This window comes from Brassica oleracea, chromosome C9, assembly GCF_000695525.1.
Source record: "Brassica oleracea var. oleracea cultivar TO1000 chromosome C9, BOL, whole genome shotgun sequence".
Classification (NCBI taxonomy): domain Eukaryota; kingdom Viridiplantae; phylum Streptophyta; class Magnoliopsida; order Brassicales; family Brassicaceae; genus Brassica; species Brassica oleracea.
This window is the reverse complement of record NC_027756.1, coordinates 15352484-15374520: the sequence shown is the minus strand read 5'-3', so window position 1 is coordinate 15374520 and position 22037 is coordinate 15352484. Positions and strand designations below refer to the sequence as shown.

The window sequence follows — 22037 nt, the reverse complement described above, 5'->3', positions numbered from 1 at the left end:
CAATATCAGGAATATCTGCAACTGATGTGGACACACGTAAAGATAAGCACTTTGTCAAGTGGTTAAAATCACAGGTACGTATTATATCTCATACATTGATTAATTAAGTAAGTGTTTTGATACTTCAATATTAATTAAGAATATTTTCTTTTATGACTATCCATATTATCTCGTATGGTTTCACGATTTGGTTCAAGGTCCAGTTGCAAAGGTCACCACATCACCTATGTATTTCACACGAGGATTTACCTTTCACACATACGAGTATGGGAGACATCAGCCAACGAGTAACTATGGAATATGTGTGAAAGGTGAAACAGACTTTTACGGGATCTTGCAGGAGATTATTGAAGTGGAATTTCCGGGGTTATTGAAGCTAAAATGCGTCCTCTTCAAATGTGAATGGTTCGATCCTGTTGTGAACTGAGAGATTCGGTATAACAAATTTGGTGTTGTGGATTACAATTTGGGAGAAGATACAACAAATTTGAACCTTTCATTTTAGCTTCACAAGCCGAGCAAGTAAGCTTCCTTCCTTATCCTCGGCTTCGAACTTCCGGGATAAACTGGTTAGCTGCTATCAAAATTACACCTCGTGGACGCATTGTCGCTGGAGAAGAACCGACCTTGCAAGAAGAAGACGCTATCAATGAAGTTGAGGTACCAGAACAACCAACTGATGAAATCCTTTTGATCGACCCGCAAAACTTTCAATATGAAGATATTCCCGAAGATGCGACAGATGAAGCACGTGAAGACGAGTTCGAGAGAAGCGACGATGATGATTGTAATGATAGTGATGAGAATGAAAACGATTTAGAGTGATGTAATTTATGTAACAGATATTGTATTTCTCTATTGTAATGTATGTTTAAAGAAATATTGTTTTTATACCATCCTAATGTATGTGTAACAAATGTTGCTTTATATAATATGTATTTGTGTTATTTTTAAAAAAATTATTTGGAGTTTTAGGGTTTTAGAGTTTAAGTTGGAGAAAGAGCACAAAGTAGTAGAGAAGAAGAGATATGATGTTAGATGATATGTGACTTTGGGGTATAGGGATTTCATTCTCGGTGTTTAGGGTTAAGCGTTGTAAAATGGTTTAGGGGTAAGCATACTAAAATCCTTGTAAAAATAACACGGGCCTGGTAACTTCGTCGTAAATGAAAAGACTGATTCCACGTAACTTCGTCGTAAATGGAAAAAGACGAATCCTGGTAACTTCATCGTAAATGAAAAAAAGACGGACTTGGTAACTTCGTCGTAAATGAAAAAAGACGGGCCTGGTAACTTCGTCGTAATATTACGTGGAGTTTACGATTAATTCCTTTCCCTATATATTGAGACGCGCCAGAACGAGGGTGCCTCGTTCATTACTCCCAAACACCTCTCTCCCTCTAAAGGTACCCCCTCTCTCCTCTATTATTTTTTTAAGTTAGTTTAGGTAATTAATTAGTTAGGTAATTAGTTTAGGTGATTAGTTAGGTAATTAGTTTAGGTGATTAGTTAGGTGACGGAATAATAGTCTAGGTGATTAGTTAGGTGACAGAATAATTTTTTAATTTTGTCGTAATTGATTAAATTTATTTTAATTTATTTTAGATGGCTCATTGGAGGAAACCAGCAGCACCTACTTATTCTCAGTTGTTTGGCGATGGTTCCGGTGCATCTTCTTCCGGTCCATCATCTTCCGATGCAGTTCTAGACTCTCAGACTTCTCAGAGAGCTTCTTGGAATCCTCCTCCTCCACCGCAGATGCCTCCACCTCCTCCTCCAGCGGCTGCACCTCAGCCTGCCCCAGCAGGTGCAGTTCATCCAGATTTGCGTGTGCCTTCATATGCACCATACGCGAGATATACAGTGGAGGATTTCCTTGCCCAGCCCGTACGGAAGGGTTTGGAAGTTCTATACCCCATAGACCCCGAGGAACTTATTGGTAAGTTATTAATTTTTATTACATTAAAATTTAAATTATTTTTATTTTCTAACAATTAAATTGTTTTTTGTTTCAGGTTTGGGGCTAACAACTGTGTTAGCCGGAGCGTTTCGGCGATGATTAAAGGTTACTACGATGGGGCATATCCGAACTGGAGCATGACACCAAATCACGTTAAGATCACTTGGTTTAAATGTTTTGCGGTAAGATTTTGAAATTTAATTAAATTATCACTTTTAAATATTACTTTCATTTTAAAATATTTATTATTAATTGTAATTTCTTCAAAAATTTTGTGTTTCAGTAAATGTGGCATTGGTCTTTGGGAATCACCGAGAGGGTGAAGAGGGAATTCGTTGCAAAGGCAAAGACCCGCCTTTGCAACACAGTCTCCGATGGGAATGACAAGTGGGAGATCTACCGGTATGAGAAAAAGCCCAGTGAGCTCACGACGGATGTGTGGGATGGCCTCATCGTCTATTGGAAGCTACCCTCTTCGATCAAAAAGGCCAATTCGTGCTCTACTTCTCGAAGAACGAAGGATAAAGATGGTCATTTGCCCTTGGTTCACAGAACTGGACAAAAACCTCATGCAAGAGTCTGTCTAGAAGCTGTAAGTTTTGTTTTTAATATTTATTTTAAAATTTTCAATTAAATTAAATATTAATATATTTTTTTTTTGTAGTTAGAGAAGACGGGAGTCTTAACATCTCTGTCTGAGCTATTCCAGATGACTCACGTCACATCCGACGGAGTTTTCGTGGATCCTGCATCTGAGAAACTCTTCCATGCAACGGCTGCTCGGATTGAAGAACGGGAGACGCAACTAACCCAGCAGTCTCCCGATGGATTACCCGTCACATTGACCACCGAAGAGGCCGCCAAAATCTTCGAAGAGGTACAACTTAAAATTTTTGTTTACGTTATTTTTAATATTTTAACATAACTAACTATATTAATATAAGTTTTAATTTTATAGGTGGCTCCTAAAAAGAAGGGACGAATAATCGGTATAGGCTCTGTTAACGAAGTTGAAAGGGCAACTTCGTCATACACTTCGAGACGGGATGAAGAGACTTCTCAGATAAAAGCTCGAATGGATAGCCAGCAAGTTCGTTTAGACTCTCTTGAGGATCTGCTAGACGTGATGGCAGTGGGAAACCCGACTATGCAGAGAATGTTGAGTGAGAGACGAGCCGTTCTTGGGTTGCCATCACGAAATCCCGAAGAGTATGATCCAAACTGTCAACAGCAGAGCAACCCCACCGACTACTTCAACAATATGTAGTTTTTTTATATTTCTGTTTGTATTATGAATTTAAATATTGTATGACTTTTAAATGATTTTTAAAAATATGTTTTTCATTTTTATATTTCGTTTTAAAATTTAAAATATTTTAAATTTCAAATATTAAATATAAATTCAAATTTATTATATACTAATAATAATATAATAAGAATCGATGTAAACTCCTCGTAAACATTACATGGAGTTTACATCGAATGTTTACGAGTGATTAACATCGAAAGATTACGAGGGTTTTACATCGAAATGTTTACGTGTTCTTTACAACGAAAATGTTTACGTGTGCTTTACATCTAAATCATTACGTGGACTTTACCGCGAAGTCTTACGTGTCGTTTACGACGAATACTTTCCATGCGCTTTACGAGGAATATATTTCGTCGTAAACGTAACGAGTCGTTTACGACGAAACCTCCATTTCGACGGTCGTTTAACAACGAAACGTCTTTCGAGGTTAATTCGTCGTAACACCCCGTTTACGACGAATTTACAACGAATACTTCCTTCGTAAAAAATATGTTTTCTTGTAGTGATTTGGTTACAGAAAAGATTTTAATTTAATATTTTAAGAGGTGTTTACCGATTTAAAATTGTTTTGTTGGAGTTTTAATTTTTAGAAAATCCAAATATCATAGCTGTGGTAGTTTATCTAAAATCATAATAAGTTTTACAGTTAATCTAAAATCATTTAAAAATTCATTAAAACTTAAATCATTTAAAATTTTAAATAGGGTACGTCCATTAATTCTCTTTTTATTCTTTTCACATTTTGAAGTAAATTAGTCAATGTTGTTTTCTAGAAAAGCACCTGAAAATAAATATAACCTAAAAGCAAAAAAAACGATGGTTCTATATAACAATCCAACATTTGCTTTTGTCAAAGTGCATCTGTGTTATTAAAAGAGAAATACCTTTTAAAAAATATCCCTAAGTTTTCTAACTTATTTACATTTTCATGCCATCGAAAATTAAATTAAACGACCTATTTTAATACTTGTCTTTTCCAGTTAAATTAATAAGTTTTCCTTAATCAAATTTAAATTTAATGTCATTAAATAAACCTACATATTTTAATGCTTGTCTTTTCCAGTAAAATTAATGAGTTTTCCTTTATCAAATTTAAATTTAATGTCATTAAATGAACCTAAAAATACATCATCTTGTCTTTTCCAGTAAAATTAATGAGTTTTCCTTTATCAAATTTAAATTTAATGTCATTAAATAAACCTACATATTTTAATGCTTGTCTTTTCCAGTAAAATTAATGAGTTTTCCTTTATCAAATTTAAATTTAATGTCATTAAATGAACCTAAAAATACATCATATTTAACGTAGCTTATTACGTACGAGTACGGCCCAATAATGAACTTGAATTTTATTTTTACGAAAACGTGAATCACTTGACTTATGTAATATTTAAAATATATTAACTACAATATAACAAATGCATATATAACCTACCTATACTTTAGTTTGAAATGATCATGTTCAAGTTTTATATAGTCAACTTACATCATGCATCGATCGATTTACAATATTCAAACCACCTATAGTTTTCGTTTTCTTTATAGGATGTATTAACCAACCAATCATCCCATTGATTTTCTAAACTTTATAAAAAAAAAATCAATAAATACAAACTCAAAATCCAATATCTTCTATTAATCAAAACAGAATATCTTCAATGTCGTATACACAAACTTAAACAAAACGACGAGTTAAATGTAATTTTTTTTGTTACACTTCTCGGAGAAAACGGTTACAACATGGGCTTTCATAATATGGTCTTTTAACATATTAATGTTATGGACATTTAATAATTATCTTGACGAAAAACAAAGACTATAAATAATGTATTATTAATAAAATTATGAAATTATTTACAATTTGATGACTAATTCATCGCCCTTTTCTATATGTTAAATTTTTCATAGAAGTTTAAAAATTATTTTATTTTATTTAAACATGTATAACTAATTTATAATCTTTTATGTCATACTAAGTCATAATATAATATTTCTTCATATTTTACATTAATAACCATTTTTTTTATATATCGTCTACAATTCTCTAATTACGTCTATTTGTTCAATTTTTTATATGATATCAAATATTCATCGTAAATAGATGGTTTAAAATGCCAAAAAAAATTATTTACTTGGTGAATATAATACATCAAATATTACAAATAAATTATTTATTTAAATAAATAACCAAAAATCGAAAATTCAAATCCGCGCTGGCGCGCGGATCATGGTATATTTTGTATTATGACCTGATTGAGGTCGTGGAACCTGTTCCAGTTACCAACTTACCAAGAGAACAGAATTGATTAGTAGTGATAAATATTATATAAGGCAACCTTGTTTAGTCCAAAATAAATAAGGCAACCTTGTTGTAAAATAACCGTTATTTTTGGTCCAGTGGTGGTTGAACTATCTCGCTCTCTGCCCCTTCTTCGGGAGGTCAAGGGTTCGAGGGCCACCGCTGGCAGATGTTGCTCTTGAGGGTCTTCGGGCCCAATACGGACACTTCACACGCGCGCGGCCACTGGTCCAATTACATGTGGCTGGCCAGCACCTCTGGATGACCCTCGGCGGGCTCCGGCGGCTCCTACGGGGGTTCACCGGACGGTCTTTGGGCGCTAGTCGGAGTCCTACGGGTCATCCGGACACCAGAGTCATCAAAAAAAAAAAATAACCGTTATTTTAACTTCTAACTTTGTTTCGCTAAATCAAACTTTTTCATTTTTCATTTATTCTGGTTGAACAATCTAAACTAATTTTGAAAACCAAATGAAATTATGCCTTACAAAAAAAAAAAAAACCCAAATGAAATTATAATTCTTTATGGTAAACTTATTACAACTACGCTCATGGCTTCATGATACGCGTTTTTTAAATACAATTTCTTATCAATAAGTAATATTTCTAAATTGTCGAAACAAAAATCTACTTTCTAAAGTTTTTTAGAATAAAAGAAAAAATTGAACATCTTTGGAAGGAAATAAAAATATATAGTTAAAAATAGCTATTTTGGTTAAAAATTACTATTTAAGATAATATTCTAGGTGTTACAAAAAAAAAGAAGAAGATAATATTCTAGGTATAAAGTTAGGGAAGGTTTCATTATGATCTAGTTTAACATTGTACATCTTAGAAATTTTGGGAATGTGTATTATGAATTTCAGGGGGTAAAAGAATTTGATCTAACAATATAAACTAGACTAACTAGTTACAAGTTCTTTAAAGTGTATATCTGAAACATTATTATTAAGAAATCATAAAGATTTGTTTCTTCTATAACTCAACACTGGTAAGCTTAAAGTATCAAAAGGTACTATTATCATACAGAAAAAATCGTGCAATTTTTTTTCTGTAAATTAATTTATATTTTAAAAAAACAATCGAATAATCATTATAGAATCTGAACATTAAATCCTCCCTCTATAGGTGGGCTCATATCTAGTCTGGAGCAATCACACATCCCAAGCCGTATTAAAAAGAAAACATTTAAATCATTTATAAGAAAATAAAAGTTGAAATTCAACACGTATTTACGTATACGTCTCGTTGGCATATATGCTACATCACACTATATATATATATGCATTCATATACAGGTATGCCTATATATATGATATTATGTAAACACATATCTATTGACTACAATTAGACTTCTTCGTTTACTCTCTCTCTCTCTCTCTCTCTCTGACTTACACATTTACTTATCTTCTTCTCTCTGTCAACCAACTTTGCTCTCTTCTCTCACTATGAAGAGTTTCAACACCGATCAACACGGTCACTCCGCGGCGGAATCCGCCGACGTCTACGCCATGTCCGATCCCACAAAGAACGTTGATGACGATGGCCGAGAGAAGAGGACGGGGACGTGGCTTACGGCGAGTGCGCATATTATCACGGCGGTGATAGGCTCAGGAGTGTTGTCGTTGGCATGGGCCATAGCTCAGCTTGGTTGGATAGCAGGGACTTTGATTCTGATCATTTTCTCGTTTATCACGTACTTCACTTCTACGATGCTCGCTGATTGCTACCGTGCGCCGGATCCCCTCACCGGAAAACGAAACTACACTTACATGGACGTTGTTCGATCTTACCTCGGTATGGTTTTTTCTTTGTTTTTTTTTTAACTTTTTACTGTAAAGAAGATTGAAAATTAGACACTTTTTAGACCAACCTTTTTTTTGAAAAAGGTTCTGTACCAAAAATTCAATTTTGTTAAGTAATTTTTAAGGCATGGTTGGTTCCTTTAAAAAAAAAGAGAGAGATTAGAGCATGATTATCGGAGTGTTCTTAAGGTGAAGTTTTTAGCGGAATATAAAAATTAGTCTCTTAATTTTTAACTACAAAAGTTAAGAAACGGTTCTTAAAACTCTTATTTAAGAACTGAATCTTAGTTTATTTAGTTAAAAAGTTAAGAAACATGTTTTTATATTCAGTTAAGAACCCAACCTAAGAACCCCAATAATCACGCTATCACGCTCTCTTTCGTTAAAATTATATACTGATTTTGTCTGGTATTTAGTTAGGCCGATCCTTGTCTGGAAAACTACTGTGGTCAGAATAGGAAAATAATTATTAGTATTAAAAATTTATACTAATATTAATTTAAAATGAAAAATATATATTAGTATTAAAAAACATATATTATAATTTATAAGCGACAGTAACTTTTAGGTCAATTTGAAATAAAACAAAACTGGTTATGTAATGAGTTTATATAGAACAATGATCGTGGTTTATAAAATAGTTGATGTTACGAACTATAAGATCAATCATAAGAAATCATCATTGATATCTTTTAAAACAATCGAAAAGCTTATGCATCCGATGAGTTGTGGTTAGGAATGTAGCTAAAGTAATGGATTTATAGATTTTCTAACATTTCCTGCCAATTTGGTTTTACAGAAAAAAAAATCTCTCGGGTATATAAATTACTGTTGCGTATAAATTGATTTTTTTTGTCGACGCTTATAAATGATATATGTCCTTTTAAATATTTAAATTTAACTGAATATAAAAACAGTGGTAACCGTCCTTTTAATTTTCTAGTTATAAAAAATGTTGTTGAAATAACTAAGTAGGCTTGGTTATTATTTTTATAAATGGATTATATTCGTAAGCAATTTAAAGTTTGTTGTCTAGTTTAATAAACGATTATTTTTTACGAATTCTTTTTATTAAGTAAAACACTGAGTTCAATGTAAAAGTGTGGTAACCGTCCTTTTAAGTTTCTAATCATAAACTATGGTTGTTGAAAAATTAATTAGACTTCGCTATTATTTTCATAAGGATTACATACTTCAAATAATTTAGAGTATGTTGTCTAGTTCAATAAACAAGGAGGTTTTACTTCAAATCATTTTAAGTAAAACATTGAATTGAACGCAAAAGTGTGGTAACCGTCCTTCATTTTCCAACTATACAACGGTTGTTGAAATAATTAATTAGGCTGAAACTTTTCTTAAATAACTCACGGTTTTGTACTGTTTATAAAGATCATAAACCCGAGGAAAACAAAAATTAAATAATAGTTTGACATATGAGGCAAAGGTTTTGGTAGTATTAGCATTATTGTTGGTATTTGACGTAGATGGAGTTATTATATATACTAGTATAGTTCCGTGGAGTGTTTTATGTTTGATGTATGAAACAGAAGATTAATTAATAGCTTAAAAACAAATGTAATAAATAATCATGGCCTGAAATAATACATCGGAATTATTGAAAATTGACAGGTGGTAGGAAAGTGCAGCTTTGTGGAGTGGCACAGTATGGGAATCTGATAGGAATCACTGTTGGGTACACCATCACTGCTTCTATTAGTTTGGTGTAAGTCAACTATGTGTGAATATGTGATTTTACTTTATGACCGTTACCAAATGTACAGTTTAGTTATCTACCATATTGATGTGATCAGTATGGTTTCTTGCGCAGAGCGATCGGGAAAGCGAACTGTTACCACAATAAAGGGCACCATGCAGATTGTACAATATCAAACTATCCATATATGGCGGCCTTCGGGATCATTCAAATCCTTCTTAGCCAGATCCCCAACTTTCACAAGCTCTCTTTTCTCTCCCTTATGGCTGCGGTTATGTCTTTCGCTTACGCAAGTATTGGGATTGGCCTAGCCATCGCGACGGTCGCAGGTACATATACAAATCTTTGAAAGATTTAATTAGTTGCGAAACGACAACTACTTGGTCATCAAGTTGTAGTTTTCAAAGTACCTATATCAATAATTGTAACAAGATAGATAAAACAATAAAGTAACGGTTGATATGTTACGATATGAAAAGGTGGGAAAGTGGGTAAGACGAATATGACGGGAACGGTGGTAGGAGTTGATGTAACTGCGGCTCAGAAGATATGGAGATCGTTTCAAGCGGTTGGAGACATAGCGTTTGCATATGCTTACGCCACGGTTCTCATTGAGATTCAGGCAAGTTAATCATCAATCAGTTTACTATCGAGTCTTGTTTGCTTTGAATATGAACCTCTTAATAGAATTGTGGTTCGAAATTATTGACAATGACAATCAATTCTCTGTGGACCACTTTTACTACAAAAGAGTCAAAAAGAAGAGAATCTGTCTTTTAGCTTAAAGGTATAACATGTGCATATTAGTGAGAAGATGTCACATTCAAAGACAGCCAACAATGATATACATTCTTATCAATGGACTTCAGCTTAATGAGTTGACAAAATAGTCCTTAATTTGTTTGTCTCTTAATGATATTAGTTTTCACCTTTTTTAGTGTACTGTATTTAGTACAATAGAGTGTATATGTCGACTAGAAAGTGACGGCTTAATATAATTTAAGTTAAACACATGAGACAAAACTGGATTTGCATACACTAACCGGTGAAAATTTGATACTTTTTGCAGGACACATTGAGATCTAGCCCAGCAGAGAACAAAGCTATGAAAAGAGCAAGTTTTGTGGGAGTATCAACCACCACTTTCTTCTACATCTTATGTGGTTGTCTTGGATATGCTGCATTTGGAAACAAAGCCCCTGGAGATTTCCTCACCGATTTCGGATTCTACGAGCCATTTTGGCTCATTGACTTTGCAAACGCTTGCATTGCTTTCCATCTCATTGGTGCCTATCAGGTAAAACCAAATCCAAAAGGAGAAAAAGATTGTTTTGTTTTTGAACTTTCTCGCAGTTTAGCTAATGAAAAAGAAACATACTTCTTGCAGGTGTTCGCGCAGCCCATATTCCAGTTTGTTGAGAAGAAATGCAATAGAAACTGGCCTGACAACAAGTTCATCACATCTGAATATTCAGTAAACATACCATTCCTTGGAAAATTTAACATCAACCTCTTCAGACTAGTGTGGAGGACAGCTTATGTGGTTATAACAACTTTGGTAGCTATGATATTCCCTTTCTTCAACGCCATCTTGGGTCTTATCGGAGCAGCTTCCTTCTGGCCTTTAACGGTTTATTTCCCCGTGGAGATGCACATAGCACAAACTAAGGTTAAGAAATACTCTCCTAGATGGATTGGGCTGAAAATGTTGTGCTGGGTTTGCTTGATCGTCTCCCTGTTAGCCGCTGCTGGATCCATCGCTGGACTGATAAGTAGTGTCAAGACATACAAGCCCTTCCGGACTATCCATGAGTGAGTTTGAGATCCATGCATGAGAGTGAAAAAATGTAACAGTTTGGTATTTTCTTTGTAACTGTTTGGTGTCTAAAATCCAAATGAAAATATTGTATTGCTTAAAAAGCTACATGAATGTCTATGTATCATCCACAACTTTCAGTGTAATACATATGACCCAATAATAGCTTTTTCAAATTTGATTGATCATGTATAAACCATACGAACATAGCCCATGTCCGAAGAGAGACAATGAAACTCATGTACTTGCGGAATCCATTTGTTTCGTTTCTTCTTCTCTTAAGCCCTCTCCCCCTTGATTCTCTGGAACGGAAGCTTTCGGATCAAAATCTCAATTCTTTTCTGATCTCTCCCAACGCCACAGTTCATGCACGGAACCTGTGTGGTTTTAGTCACCGCTTTCGTTGCGAGTTGCTTTCATCCGGTACGAACCATTTTGCGATTTATAAGAACGAAATTTACTGTTTTTTATTTGCGAGTTGATATCATCAAGGTTATCTTTAAACGTACTTGTACATCAAATTGCATTAATATATTAGGGATCAAATCCATAAACTAATGTTACTCTAAATTCTTCAAGAGAAAAGAATTAAACAATATAAAAAAGTTTGTTTGTAGTTTTGAGTGCAAAAAAAAAATAAATGACAGAATGTAAATATGATGTTTGAAAAAAGAGTCATGGAAAATTATGATTTTTCAGTAAACGAACATAAATTTTGGTTGCATGATAGAGCACACTAGCACAGTATTGTATTGTTACTCTAATCGAACCAGTTACAATCTCAAGATCTCAAAGAGACCTTGAGCCTATAAACATAAGATCTCTCATCAGTGTCTCACACAATTTCCCAGTAAATGGCCAACCTGTTAATGATACAAAGGTAGAATTGGGCAACAACAACACAAAGCCCAATTCTGTCACGAAGCCCATCTCGGTTCAACGGTCTTCTGTGACTGTACCTGCACAACACGACAAGAATGAAGTAAAGAAAGCACAGAAGATTGGTATGGAGAAGACAGAAGAGATAAAGTTGTTCAATAGGTTTCAAACCCTTGATCAAACTCCTCCATCAGGATGATGACACCTGTGCTTTCACTATTAGGGTTTTACGATTTAGAACTTGTGTATAAATAGACTAGTTCTATCTTGTAACAGCCCCAAGCAAGAATGAAATAAAATCAGTGCATCTTCTTCACCTTCAAACTCAAAGTTTGCTCACTTCCTATATGGTATCAGAGCCATGGACAATCTGTCTGTGGTTCATCTTTCAGTTCCATCTCTAAGCATCAAAAACTGTGTTACAATTACACTCAACGAACATAACTATATTCTCTGGAAATCTCAGTTTGAATCCTTTCTTTCTGCTCAAGGGCTTCTTGGCTTTGTCACTGGCGAGCTCGCAACACCACCAACTTCGCTTACTATCCCTGGAATCAACAACACCAACACTCAGACACCAAACCCTGACCACCAAACATGGAGGAAAATAGATCAGGTGATAAAGTCATGGCTTCTCGGCTCATTCTCTGAAGATCTCCTTAGTCTCACCGTTCCCTGCGTCACGTCTCGAGATGTGTGGCTCATTATAGCCAAACACTTCACAAGGGTCTCTTCGTCAAGGCTGTTTGAACTACAAAGAAAGTTGCAAACTTTAGCCAAGAATGACAAAACCATGAATGATTACTTAAAAGAAGTAAAGACTGTCTGTGACCAGCTCACCACTGTTGGCTATCCGGTTGATGAGAAAATGAAGATATTTGCTGCTCTCCATGGTCTAGGCAGAGAGTATGAACCTATTAAGACGAGTATAGAAGGGTCTATAGACATGCTTCCCGCCCCTACCTTTGAAGATATTGTTCCCAAGTTGATGGGGTATGATGATAGACTTCAAGCCTACACAGATGTGAGTGTGTCTCCTCATCAGGCCTTCAACCTCAACCGTTCCAACTCATCATCTGGTTACTACAACAACAACTACCGTGGCAGAGGGAACAACAGATTCAACAGAGGCAGAGGATCTTACTCTACTCGAGGTAGAGGGTTCCCTCAACAAATTTCTTCATCCTCAGCCTCCTCTGCAAGTTACAATCCTGGTGTTGTCTGTCAGATTTGTGGTAAAGCAGGTCATCCAGCTATCAGATGTTGGCATCGATTCAACAACAGTTATCAATTTGATGAAGTTCATGCGGCTCTTGCTGCCATGAGGATTACTGATGTTACTGATCTTCCAAGACATGACTGGTATGCTGACTCAGGAGCCACTACTCATGTCACAAGCTCTCGACATCATCTCACTCAGTCTCAACCTTACATAGGAAACGACACCATCATGGTTGGTAATGGAGAGTTTCTGCCAATAACTCATACTGGCAGTGCTTTTTTTTTTTTTTTTTTTTTTTTTTTATATTAAAATTAAATACCCCAAGGGCTAAGTCGGTTACAACAGGAAAAATTCTCGACGGTAAAGTGATAAACGAAAATAACTAAAACATGATGAATGATAGATGTGGCTAAGGAGAGAAGAAACCCGTAGAGAAGCTTCACTTGTATTCCTAGAACCCGCGTTCGAAGAAACGCAAAGAAGTCGAAATCGACATTGAATAACCCAATCGATGGGTTTTGAGAGCAGTTAAAAACCGTCTCTGAAGATATCTGGATCTCCTGACATTGCAGTGAGGTGCGGAGAGGCTGCCGGAGTAGGACTACACACAAAGTCGTCAACGGTACATCCTCTGAAGGATAGAGGTCAGCAAATGCTAATTTTAGATAACGTTGCAGTGAGATACGGAAGGACTGCCGGAATAGGACTACACGCAGAGTCGTCGACGGTACAACTTTTGAAGTTGAATAGATCTGCGAAGAACCGTGAAAGCCGTGGCAGCTAAAAATATAATCAAGAACCTCAGCTATAGAGAGCTCGTCCGGAGAGACAGCGGATGTCAAGTCCAAGACAACATGGAGCCTCATTGTGACAGTTCTAGAATCAATAATTTGGATGTGCGGCTGCCAAGGAAACTTGGCAACTTTGAACTTACAGGGTTTGAGGTAGGCGAGAGAGGACATGGGATGTGTGGACACTGATCTAGCTCTTTCAAATTAACATCAATCAAAATGGGCCCTGGTGTAAGAGTTGAAGAAGGACAATTTGAGGCCCAACTTTGAAAGCCCATACACATATGTACGTGAGCAGATCTGGAAAACGAGTCGGGACGGCGGGATATGGCTCGTGTTGGAGGGGGCGTAACGCCGGTGACGGAGATGTGATGGTCGACAGGCTGGGGAGCGGCAGTGCAGGGGTTACGGAGTCGTAGGGCGTCGAGGACGATGAAGGAAGGATTGACGAGGACAAATCGAGCGGAAGGGACGACGGTGAGGCGAGTGGAACGAGCGACGGCCATGTAAACGACGAGGGGGGTGGAAGGAATGACGGCGAGACGAATGGAAAGAGCGACGGGGAGACGAGCAGGAGTGGCGACTGTGAGGTGAGTGAAAGGAGAGACGACGGCGAAGCGAGAGGAAAAAGAAACGGCGGCGGCGCGAGGAAGAGGAGGAGCTATGACGGGGGAGAGTCGAAATCCGAAGGAGTGACGACGGCGATGCGAGAGGAAGAAGAACCGGCGGCGGCGCGAGGAAGAGGAGGAGCTATGACGGGGGAGAGTCGAAATCCGGTGAGTTCACACTCGGACTGAGTAAATCCAGCGACGAAGCACGAGACATTGACACAGTGACGAAACTGAAAACGAGACAGAGATAGAGGAAGAATCTATTCATAACGGAAGGAGAGAGACGACGCCGGCGAGCACAGCCGCCGCCGGCGTCGAGGGAGATGAAGTTGTGCGGCGACCTCGTACTCTGTGTCTGGGAGCTTTTAAAACTAGGGCGAACTCTTCTTTTTTTTACAGTACTCATACTCATACTGGCAGTGCTAGTATTGCTTCTACATCAGGTAATCTTCCTCTTCAAGATGTACTTGTATGCCCTGAAATTGCAAAGTCTCTTATGTCTGTTTCAAAGCTTACCAAAGACTAACCTTGCTCTTTTGAATTTGATTGTGATGGTGTTCGGATAAATGACAAGTCAACAAAGAAGCTACTAGTCACAGGCAACAACAATAATGGGCTCTACAGGATTGAGGATCCAGGATTGAAAGTGCTCTACTCTTCTCGCCAGTGCTCTGCAACTGATGAAGTCTGGCATATGCGTCTTGGCCATCCTCAACCAGAAGTTCTCAAGCTGCTGTCTGAAAATAAAGCTATTAGTATCAGTAGATCTTTGAATAAACTCTGTGAGTCATGTCGACTTGCAAAGAGTACTAGACTACCTTTTTATGATTATGTTTTTGTAGCTTCAAAACCCCTTGAAAGATACACTGTGATCTCTGGGGTCCGTCTCCTCTTGTATCGTTTCAAAGTTTTCAATACTATGTGGTGTTTATTGACAACTATTCAAGATTCTGCTGGTTTTATCCGCTTAAGTTGAAGTCTGAGTTCTTTGAAGTCTTTCAAATATTTCAGAAACTTGTTGAAAATCAGTTTTGTCGCAAGATCAAGTCATTTCAGTGTGATGAAGGAGGAGAATTCACGAGTAAAATATTTCAACATCATCTGGAACAGAATGGAATCAAGCAGCTAATCTCCTACCCTCACATTCCTCAACAGAACGGGCTTGCGGAAAGAAAGCACCGTCATCTTGTGGAACTCGGTTTTTCAATGCTGTTTTAAAGCAAATTGCCACAAAGATACTGGGTTGAAGCGTTTGCAACTGCTCATTTTCTCTCTAATCTTCTGCCTACTTCAACCTTACCGAATCACATGTCACCTTATGAGAAACTGTTTGGCAAAACTCCTGACTACTCAGCCTTAAGAACTTTCGGTTGTGCCTGCTTCCCAACACTGAGAGACTATGCTTCTCATAAATTTGATCCAAGGTCTCTCAAATGTGTGTTCTTGGGTTATAGTGATAAGCATAAAGGATACAGATGCTTATATCCTCCAACTGGCAGAGTATACATCAGCCGACATGTGATCTTTGATGAGACTAACTTTCCTTTTGCCAATATTTATCTTCATCTTCAGCAGAAGAACTTGACTCCTCTGTATCACGCTTGGCAGCAAAGTTTCATGCAACCAAATTCCACCTCTCAAGCTGCTTCATCTGTACTTAGTCGCCATCAAGAGTCACAGCAGATTCCTATACAGTTTGGTTCTGTTCCACCTCTCTCTACGGCTGTTTCTTCTAGTCAACCTGGTGTGAGTTCAGAGGATTGTCTGTTTAATGAATCAGATTTCCCTCTGCTTGCTTCAAGACCGTCAACTTATACTTCACCTGATCACTCAAGCGCCGCTTCTGGTCCTATCCAAACCACTCAAACCGTCTCTGCTACTACTTCTGAGCCTTCTGAGAGAGCTGTTCCAGACGTGCAAGCTCCTCAGGTTTCAACCTCTACAGCTAACACTCATTCAATGCTGACTAGAGCCAAGACAGGTATTGTTAAACCAAACCCCAGATATGTTCTGATGTCACGCAAAGTGGCTTTTCCTACTCCTAAGACGGTATCTGAAGCTCTGAAAGACGAAGGTTGGACAGAAGCAATGACTGAGGAATATGTAAACTGCAAAGAAACTAAAACATTTTCCTTAGTTCCACGTTCTCCAAACATGAATGTGTTAGGCAGCCTCTGGGTTTTCAGAAACAAGCTAAACGCTGATGATACATTTGGCAAAAGAAGAGCAAGGGTTGTGGCAAAAGGAAATCTTCAAGAAGAGGGCATAGATTACTTAGAAACCTATAGTCCTGTTGTCAGAACTGCAACAGTGAGGATTGTGCTTCATATAGCTACAATTATGAACTGGAATCTGAAGCAAATGGATGTGCAAAACGCCTTTCTCCATGGTGATTTAACTGAAACCGTCTACATGACTCAACCAGCCGGGTTTGTCGATAAAGATCATCCCGATCATGTCTGGCTCTTACATAAATTTCTCTACGGTTTAAAACAGTCTCCTCGCGCCTGGTTTGATAAATTTAGTCTCTATCTCTTGGAGTTTGGTTTTTTCTGCAGCATTAAAGATCCTTCTCTCTTCATCTTCAGTCAAGGAAAAGATGTCATCATGTTGCTATTATATGTTGATGACATGGTGATCACAGGCAATGAGTCTCAGACAATGCAACGTTTTCTCCAAGAGCTCAAGGGTCGTTTCAGAATGAAGGACATGGGTCAACTTCACTACTTTTTGGGTATACAAGCGCAATTTCATACCGGGGGACTGTTTCTGTCTCAACAAGCTTATGCTGATGACTTATTGGCTGTTGCTTCTATGGAACACTGCACTCCCATGCCAACACCACTACCAACTCAACCTGAAAGAACTCGTGATCAAGATGAAGCCTTCTCAAACCCCACTTATTTCCGCAGCTTAGCTGGAAAGCTCCAATACCTTACATTAACCCGACCTGACATACAGTTTGCTGTCAACTATGTCTGCCAAAAGATGCACAAGCCTACAGTCTCTGACTTTCAACACTTGAAGAGAATTCTGAGATATGTGAAAGGTACTGTAACAATGGGAATCTCTTTCAACAAATTCACTGATAGCATCTTGAGAGCATACAGTGACAGTGATTGGGATGGGTGTAAGGAAACTAGTCGATCCACAGGAGGCTACTGCACTTTTCTCGGTCATAATCTCATTTCTTGGTCATCACGCAAGCAGCCAACTATATCAAAGAGCTCAACGGAGGCTGAGTACAGGTCTCTCTCTGAAACCGCTTCTGAAATCACTTGGGTTAGTCATATTCTCAAAGAGCTTGGGGTTCCACTTCCTGTTACTCCTGAGCTCTACTGTGACAACCTCTCCGCGGTTCTTCTCACAGCCAATCCAGCGTTTCATTCCAAAATGAAGCATTTTACGAGAGATCATCACTATGTACGTGAACGTGTTGGACTTGGAACTCTGCTTGTTAAACACATTCCGGGACTGCAGCAGATCGAGGACATATTCACCAAATCCTTGCCAGTCTCTGCGTTTCATCGTCTCAGGATCAAACTGGTGTAGTAGAACCTCCAACACCAAGTTTGCGGGGGACCGTTAATGATACAAAGGTAGAATTGGGCAACAACAACACAAAGCCCAATTCTGTCACGAAGCCCATCTCGGTTCAACGGTCTTCTGTGACTGTACCTGCACAACAAGACAAGAATGAAGTAAAGAAAGCACAGAAGATTGGTACGGAGAAGACAGAAGAGATAAAGTTGTTCAATAGGTTTCAAACCCTTGATCAAACTCCTCCATCAGGATGATGACACCTGTGCTTTCACTATTAGGGTTTTACGATTTAGAACTTGTGTATAAATAGACTAGTTCTATCTTGTAACAGCCCCAAGCAAGAATGAAATAAAATCAGTTCATCTTCTTCACCTTCAAACTCAAAGTTTGCTCACTTCCTATACAACCTCTCACAGACTCTTAGACTCATTATTTATAGTCTAAACGATATACAACTCAAGACTCAGCAAACTCTCCCGCCTAAAGTTGTTACTCCACCTCCACATCATCACTGCTTCTTGATTGGATCAGCTCAACCTTGGCACTTATCATTGCACCATTAGATCGACCTCAAACATCTGGCATATGAAGCTAAATAAATTACCTATCATTTGTTAAAAAGAGCTCAATCTTATTAGTGGAAAGTCTTCATCTATTGGTAAAAGCGACGCATCTACATAATTTTGTATTTTATATGCTCATATAATCCAAAAGGCGACAAAATGGTCGCCATCGAACGATCTCAATGCGCACTCGGTCGATTGACCAATGTCTAAAAAAATGCGATCTATCCATCAAGGGGTTGAGTGAAAATGTACTTAAGATTTTTATGGTCCATGAACACGATAACTTTTTCCCCATACATGTATGACCATCAAAATCTTTAGTGCAAACACAAAAGATGCAATTTCCAAGTCATGATAGGATAATTTTTCTCGTGCTTCCTCAACTGCGGATATTCATAAGCAATCATGCGCTTTTCAAGTATAAGAAACTCCAGGCTGGGGTTTATAACTAAAAATTTTCTTTGTGTGAAAGGAACCTAGTAAAATGTGCTTGACATGTAGTTTTCTCTAAACATAAATAGATGTGTGTATATAGATACTGACCAGCTGCATCACCATTCACCAAGCTTGAAGGTATGTATGACTAAAACCATTATCTTGTTTTTCTCTCTGTCACTGGTTTTTAATTAGCAAATAAATCATATAATTAGGGGGAAACTGATGAGGTGAGTTTGTATATTTGATGCTGATGGATAATCGTTGAAGCAAAGATGTAACATTTTCAATATGTAGGCACTATCTTAATGAAAATTTCGGTACATATCACTTTTAAAATACGTTTGCATTTACTAGTTATTGTACTAATTCGATAGCCATTAATTTGAATAAGAACATTTTCAACTGACCTTCCACCTACGATTAGAGTCCAAAAAACTAGTTCGCTTTCAATCCAAGCTATCCAAGCTATCCAAGCATAAACAATTATAAAATAATTATCAAGTTGGGAGCTCTTAACTAATCTTCAAAGTTTTGTTCTTCCTCGCGATGATTACCTCTCGCCTTCTTTTTCCATTTTGTTTCTCTCAAATTGGGTAACAGATTTTGCTTCAAGTCTTCAACCAAACCAGCAACTAGGTCGGTCCTAATATTTTAGGGATGTGAGGCCAAAATAACTGTTTCTGCCTTTAGTTTTATAAAGCTAAATTGGAAAAATGAGACACTTTAAACTTTTATTTGTCACAATAGGACTTCTGATATTTTGGGTAATTCTGGACATATTTTACATTTTTTTTATGGGAAAAATAGTAAACTGAATTTTAAAAATGTTAAAAAATATGAAAACTGTTGGAAACATAAGTATGACAATATATATGTTTAAAAGTTTTTTTTTAAAGTAGAATCATATTATATTTTATCTTCCAGCTACAATTAGAATACTCATTCTGGTCATCTACTATGTCTAGAAATCGAATACTAAGTTTTATAAATAGATATATCTTGGGTATACAACATAAACTAGCCTTTCTTATATATTCTAACACAGCTATATTTCGAAACGTTATAATCAAGAAAGATGTCTTCAGTATACCTACAACTTGATAACGACATATAGCCACAACGCAGTGATATACCTTATCTATATTTTGTGCCATAAAATGTTCTGCCTTTTACCTTATGTGGCGCTTAAGGAAGAATATGTTTCTCATCTACTCTACTGTGTTCTAAGTTAGCTAGGACATATATTATACAGGAAATCCGGAAAATATGAAAAATTCCATATTCGGTTAAAGATGTTTCCTAAATCTAAACTAAATCTTCCCTAAATATCTCCTAGAATATTTTCTCCCACGTTTTTCTCCTTCTCCCACATTCTTTTCTCTTCATTGTTTGTGTTTCTCTCTTCTTCATCAAACATAATCATCCATTTTCTCTATCAATACAACATGTTTCTAATCTATGTTAAATCTGGTGAATGGATGTCTTGTTGCAGTGATGAGTGGAAATCTCGCACCATAACTTCTCTTCTAATCTATTTTTTTATGCATCATCTGAATCATGTGATTGTATATTTGAAACTGATATTTAATGTGATTTATATGGTTAAACATCAAGGGTCCTTAGCTCAATGGTAGAGAAAATGACCGCAGATCAATAGGTAACCGAGTTCGAGACAGGTGGGCCATTCTTTATTTTTGCTTCTCTATTATGTTTTTACTTTACTTCAGGTTTGGATTTGGAATTCAGATACAAGCACTCAAGCCTAATATTAGACGATCAATGGAATAGTGTTGAGTGTTTTCAAAGTGACGAATTGATACAAAAAACATATTCTAGTATGATAACAAAATCTAAAAAAATACATATACTAGTAGTACACATCGTGTTACTCATCTGACATCTCTAATGTGTAACTGCAACTACATGTGCAGGCTTTGCGATTTGAACTTGGCTCGGGCCTATACTTCACGTCCCTCCCATATTCAGCACATTGTGACACTACAAGAAAACATCAAGGATTCTGAGGGAAAAAATCGTCGGAATTTCGTCGGAATATCGTTATTCCGACGAAATTCCGACGAAACACGTCGTCGGAAATAATTCCTCGGAATTTCTTTTTTCCTCTGAAATCCCTCGGAATTTTCTGACGGAATTCCGAGGAAATAAATTTCCGAGGAAATTCCGAGGATCCATTTTTTGTCGGAAAAGTCCTCGGAATATACCGAGGTAGAATTCGTCGGGATAATTACCCGGAAGTTCATCGATCGATGCGTGTTTGGACATATATACATCGATCGATAGGAGTATACCGACGGACTTTTTCCTCGGTTTATTCCGAGGAACTGTTCCGTCGGTATATTCCGAGGGATCCGTTCCTCGGAATTTTCCGAGGGAGTTGTCCCTCGAAAAATTCCGAGGGAAATGTCCCTCGCTATATTTTAAAAAAAAAACGGGAGATTTGATTTTCAGGGATTCAGATATAGTCGTCGTAAATTCGTCGTAATGGAAAACACGGGCCTGGTATGTTCCTTGTAATACACGTGTCTTTGTAAATTTGTTGTAATCATTTCCTTGTAAATTCGTTGTAAAGATTTCCTTGCAAATTCGTTGTAATGCTCCCTTGCAAATTCGTGGTAACTCTAAGAACGCGGGCCTGGTAGCATGTAAATTCGTTGTAATTCTAAAAACGCGGACCTGGTAGATTCCTCGTAACACTAAAAAGCGGGCCTGGTAGATTCCTCGTAAAATTACGACGACTTTACGAGAAATGTTGTTTTCTTATATAAACTCGAAACATGAATGAGGAATGCCTCCTTCATTCATCTCAAACCACTCATCTCCTTCTCTCAAAGGTATGTTGTTTTTAATATTAATTTAGGTTTAGGTGGTTAGTTTAGGTGGTTAGTTTAGGTAATTAGTTTAGGTGATTAGTTTAGTTAATTAGATTAGGTGGTTAGTTTAGGTGGTAATTTTAGGTAACAAAACTATATTCAAATATTAGGTTGAGGCATTTAAACGACTGATTAGATATTTTTAAAAAAATAAATATATTTTATTTTCTTATAATTTTATGTAATTAATT

At 37.0% G+C, this 22037-nt stretch overlaps 1 protein-coding gene across 2 annotated transcripts; it reads left to right on the top strand.

Moving 5' to 3' along the window:
- The first annotated feature begins 6887 nt into the window (after positions 1-6887).
- LOC106317524 (amino acid permease 1) lies at positions 6888-11086 on the top strand. 2 transcript variants are annotated; one of them, XM_013755333.1, is made up of 6 exons: positions 6888-7367; positions 9005-9098; positions 9204-9418; positions 9569-9711; positions 10159-10386; positions 10477-11086. In XM_013755333.1, the coding sequence occupies exons 1-6, from the start codon at positions 7019-7021 to the stop codon at positions 10903-10905; spliced, it is 1458 nt and encodes a 485-aa protein (XP_013610787.1). In that variant the 5' UTR covers positions 6888-7018; the 3' UTR covers positions 10906-11086. The 2 variants fall into 2 exon arrangements, with proteins under 2 accessions (XP_013610787.1, XP_013610786.1); XM_013755332.1 differs by having other exon boundaries at positions 10159-11084.
- Positions 11087-22037: the final 10951 nt, after the last annotated feature.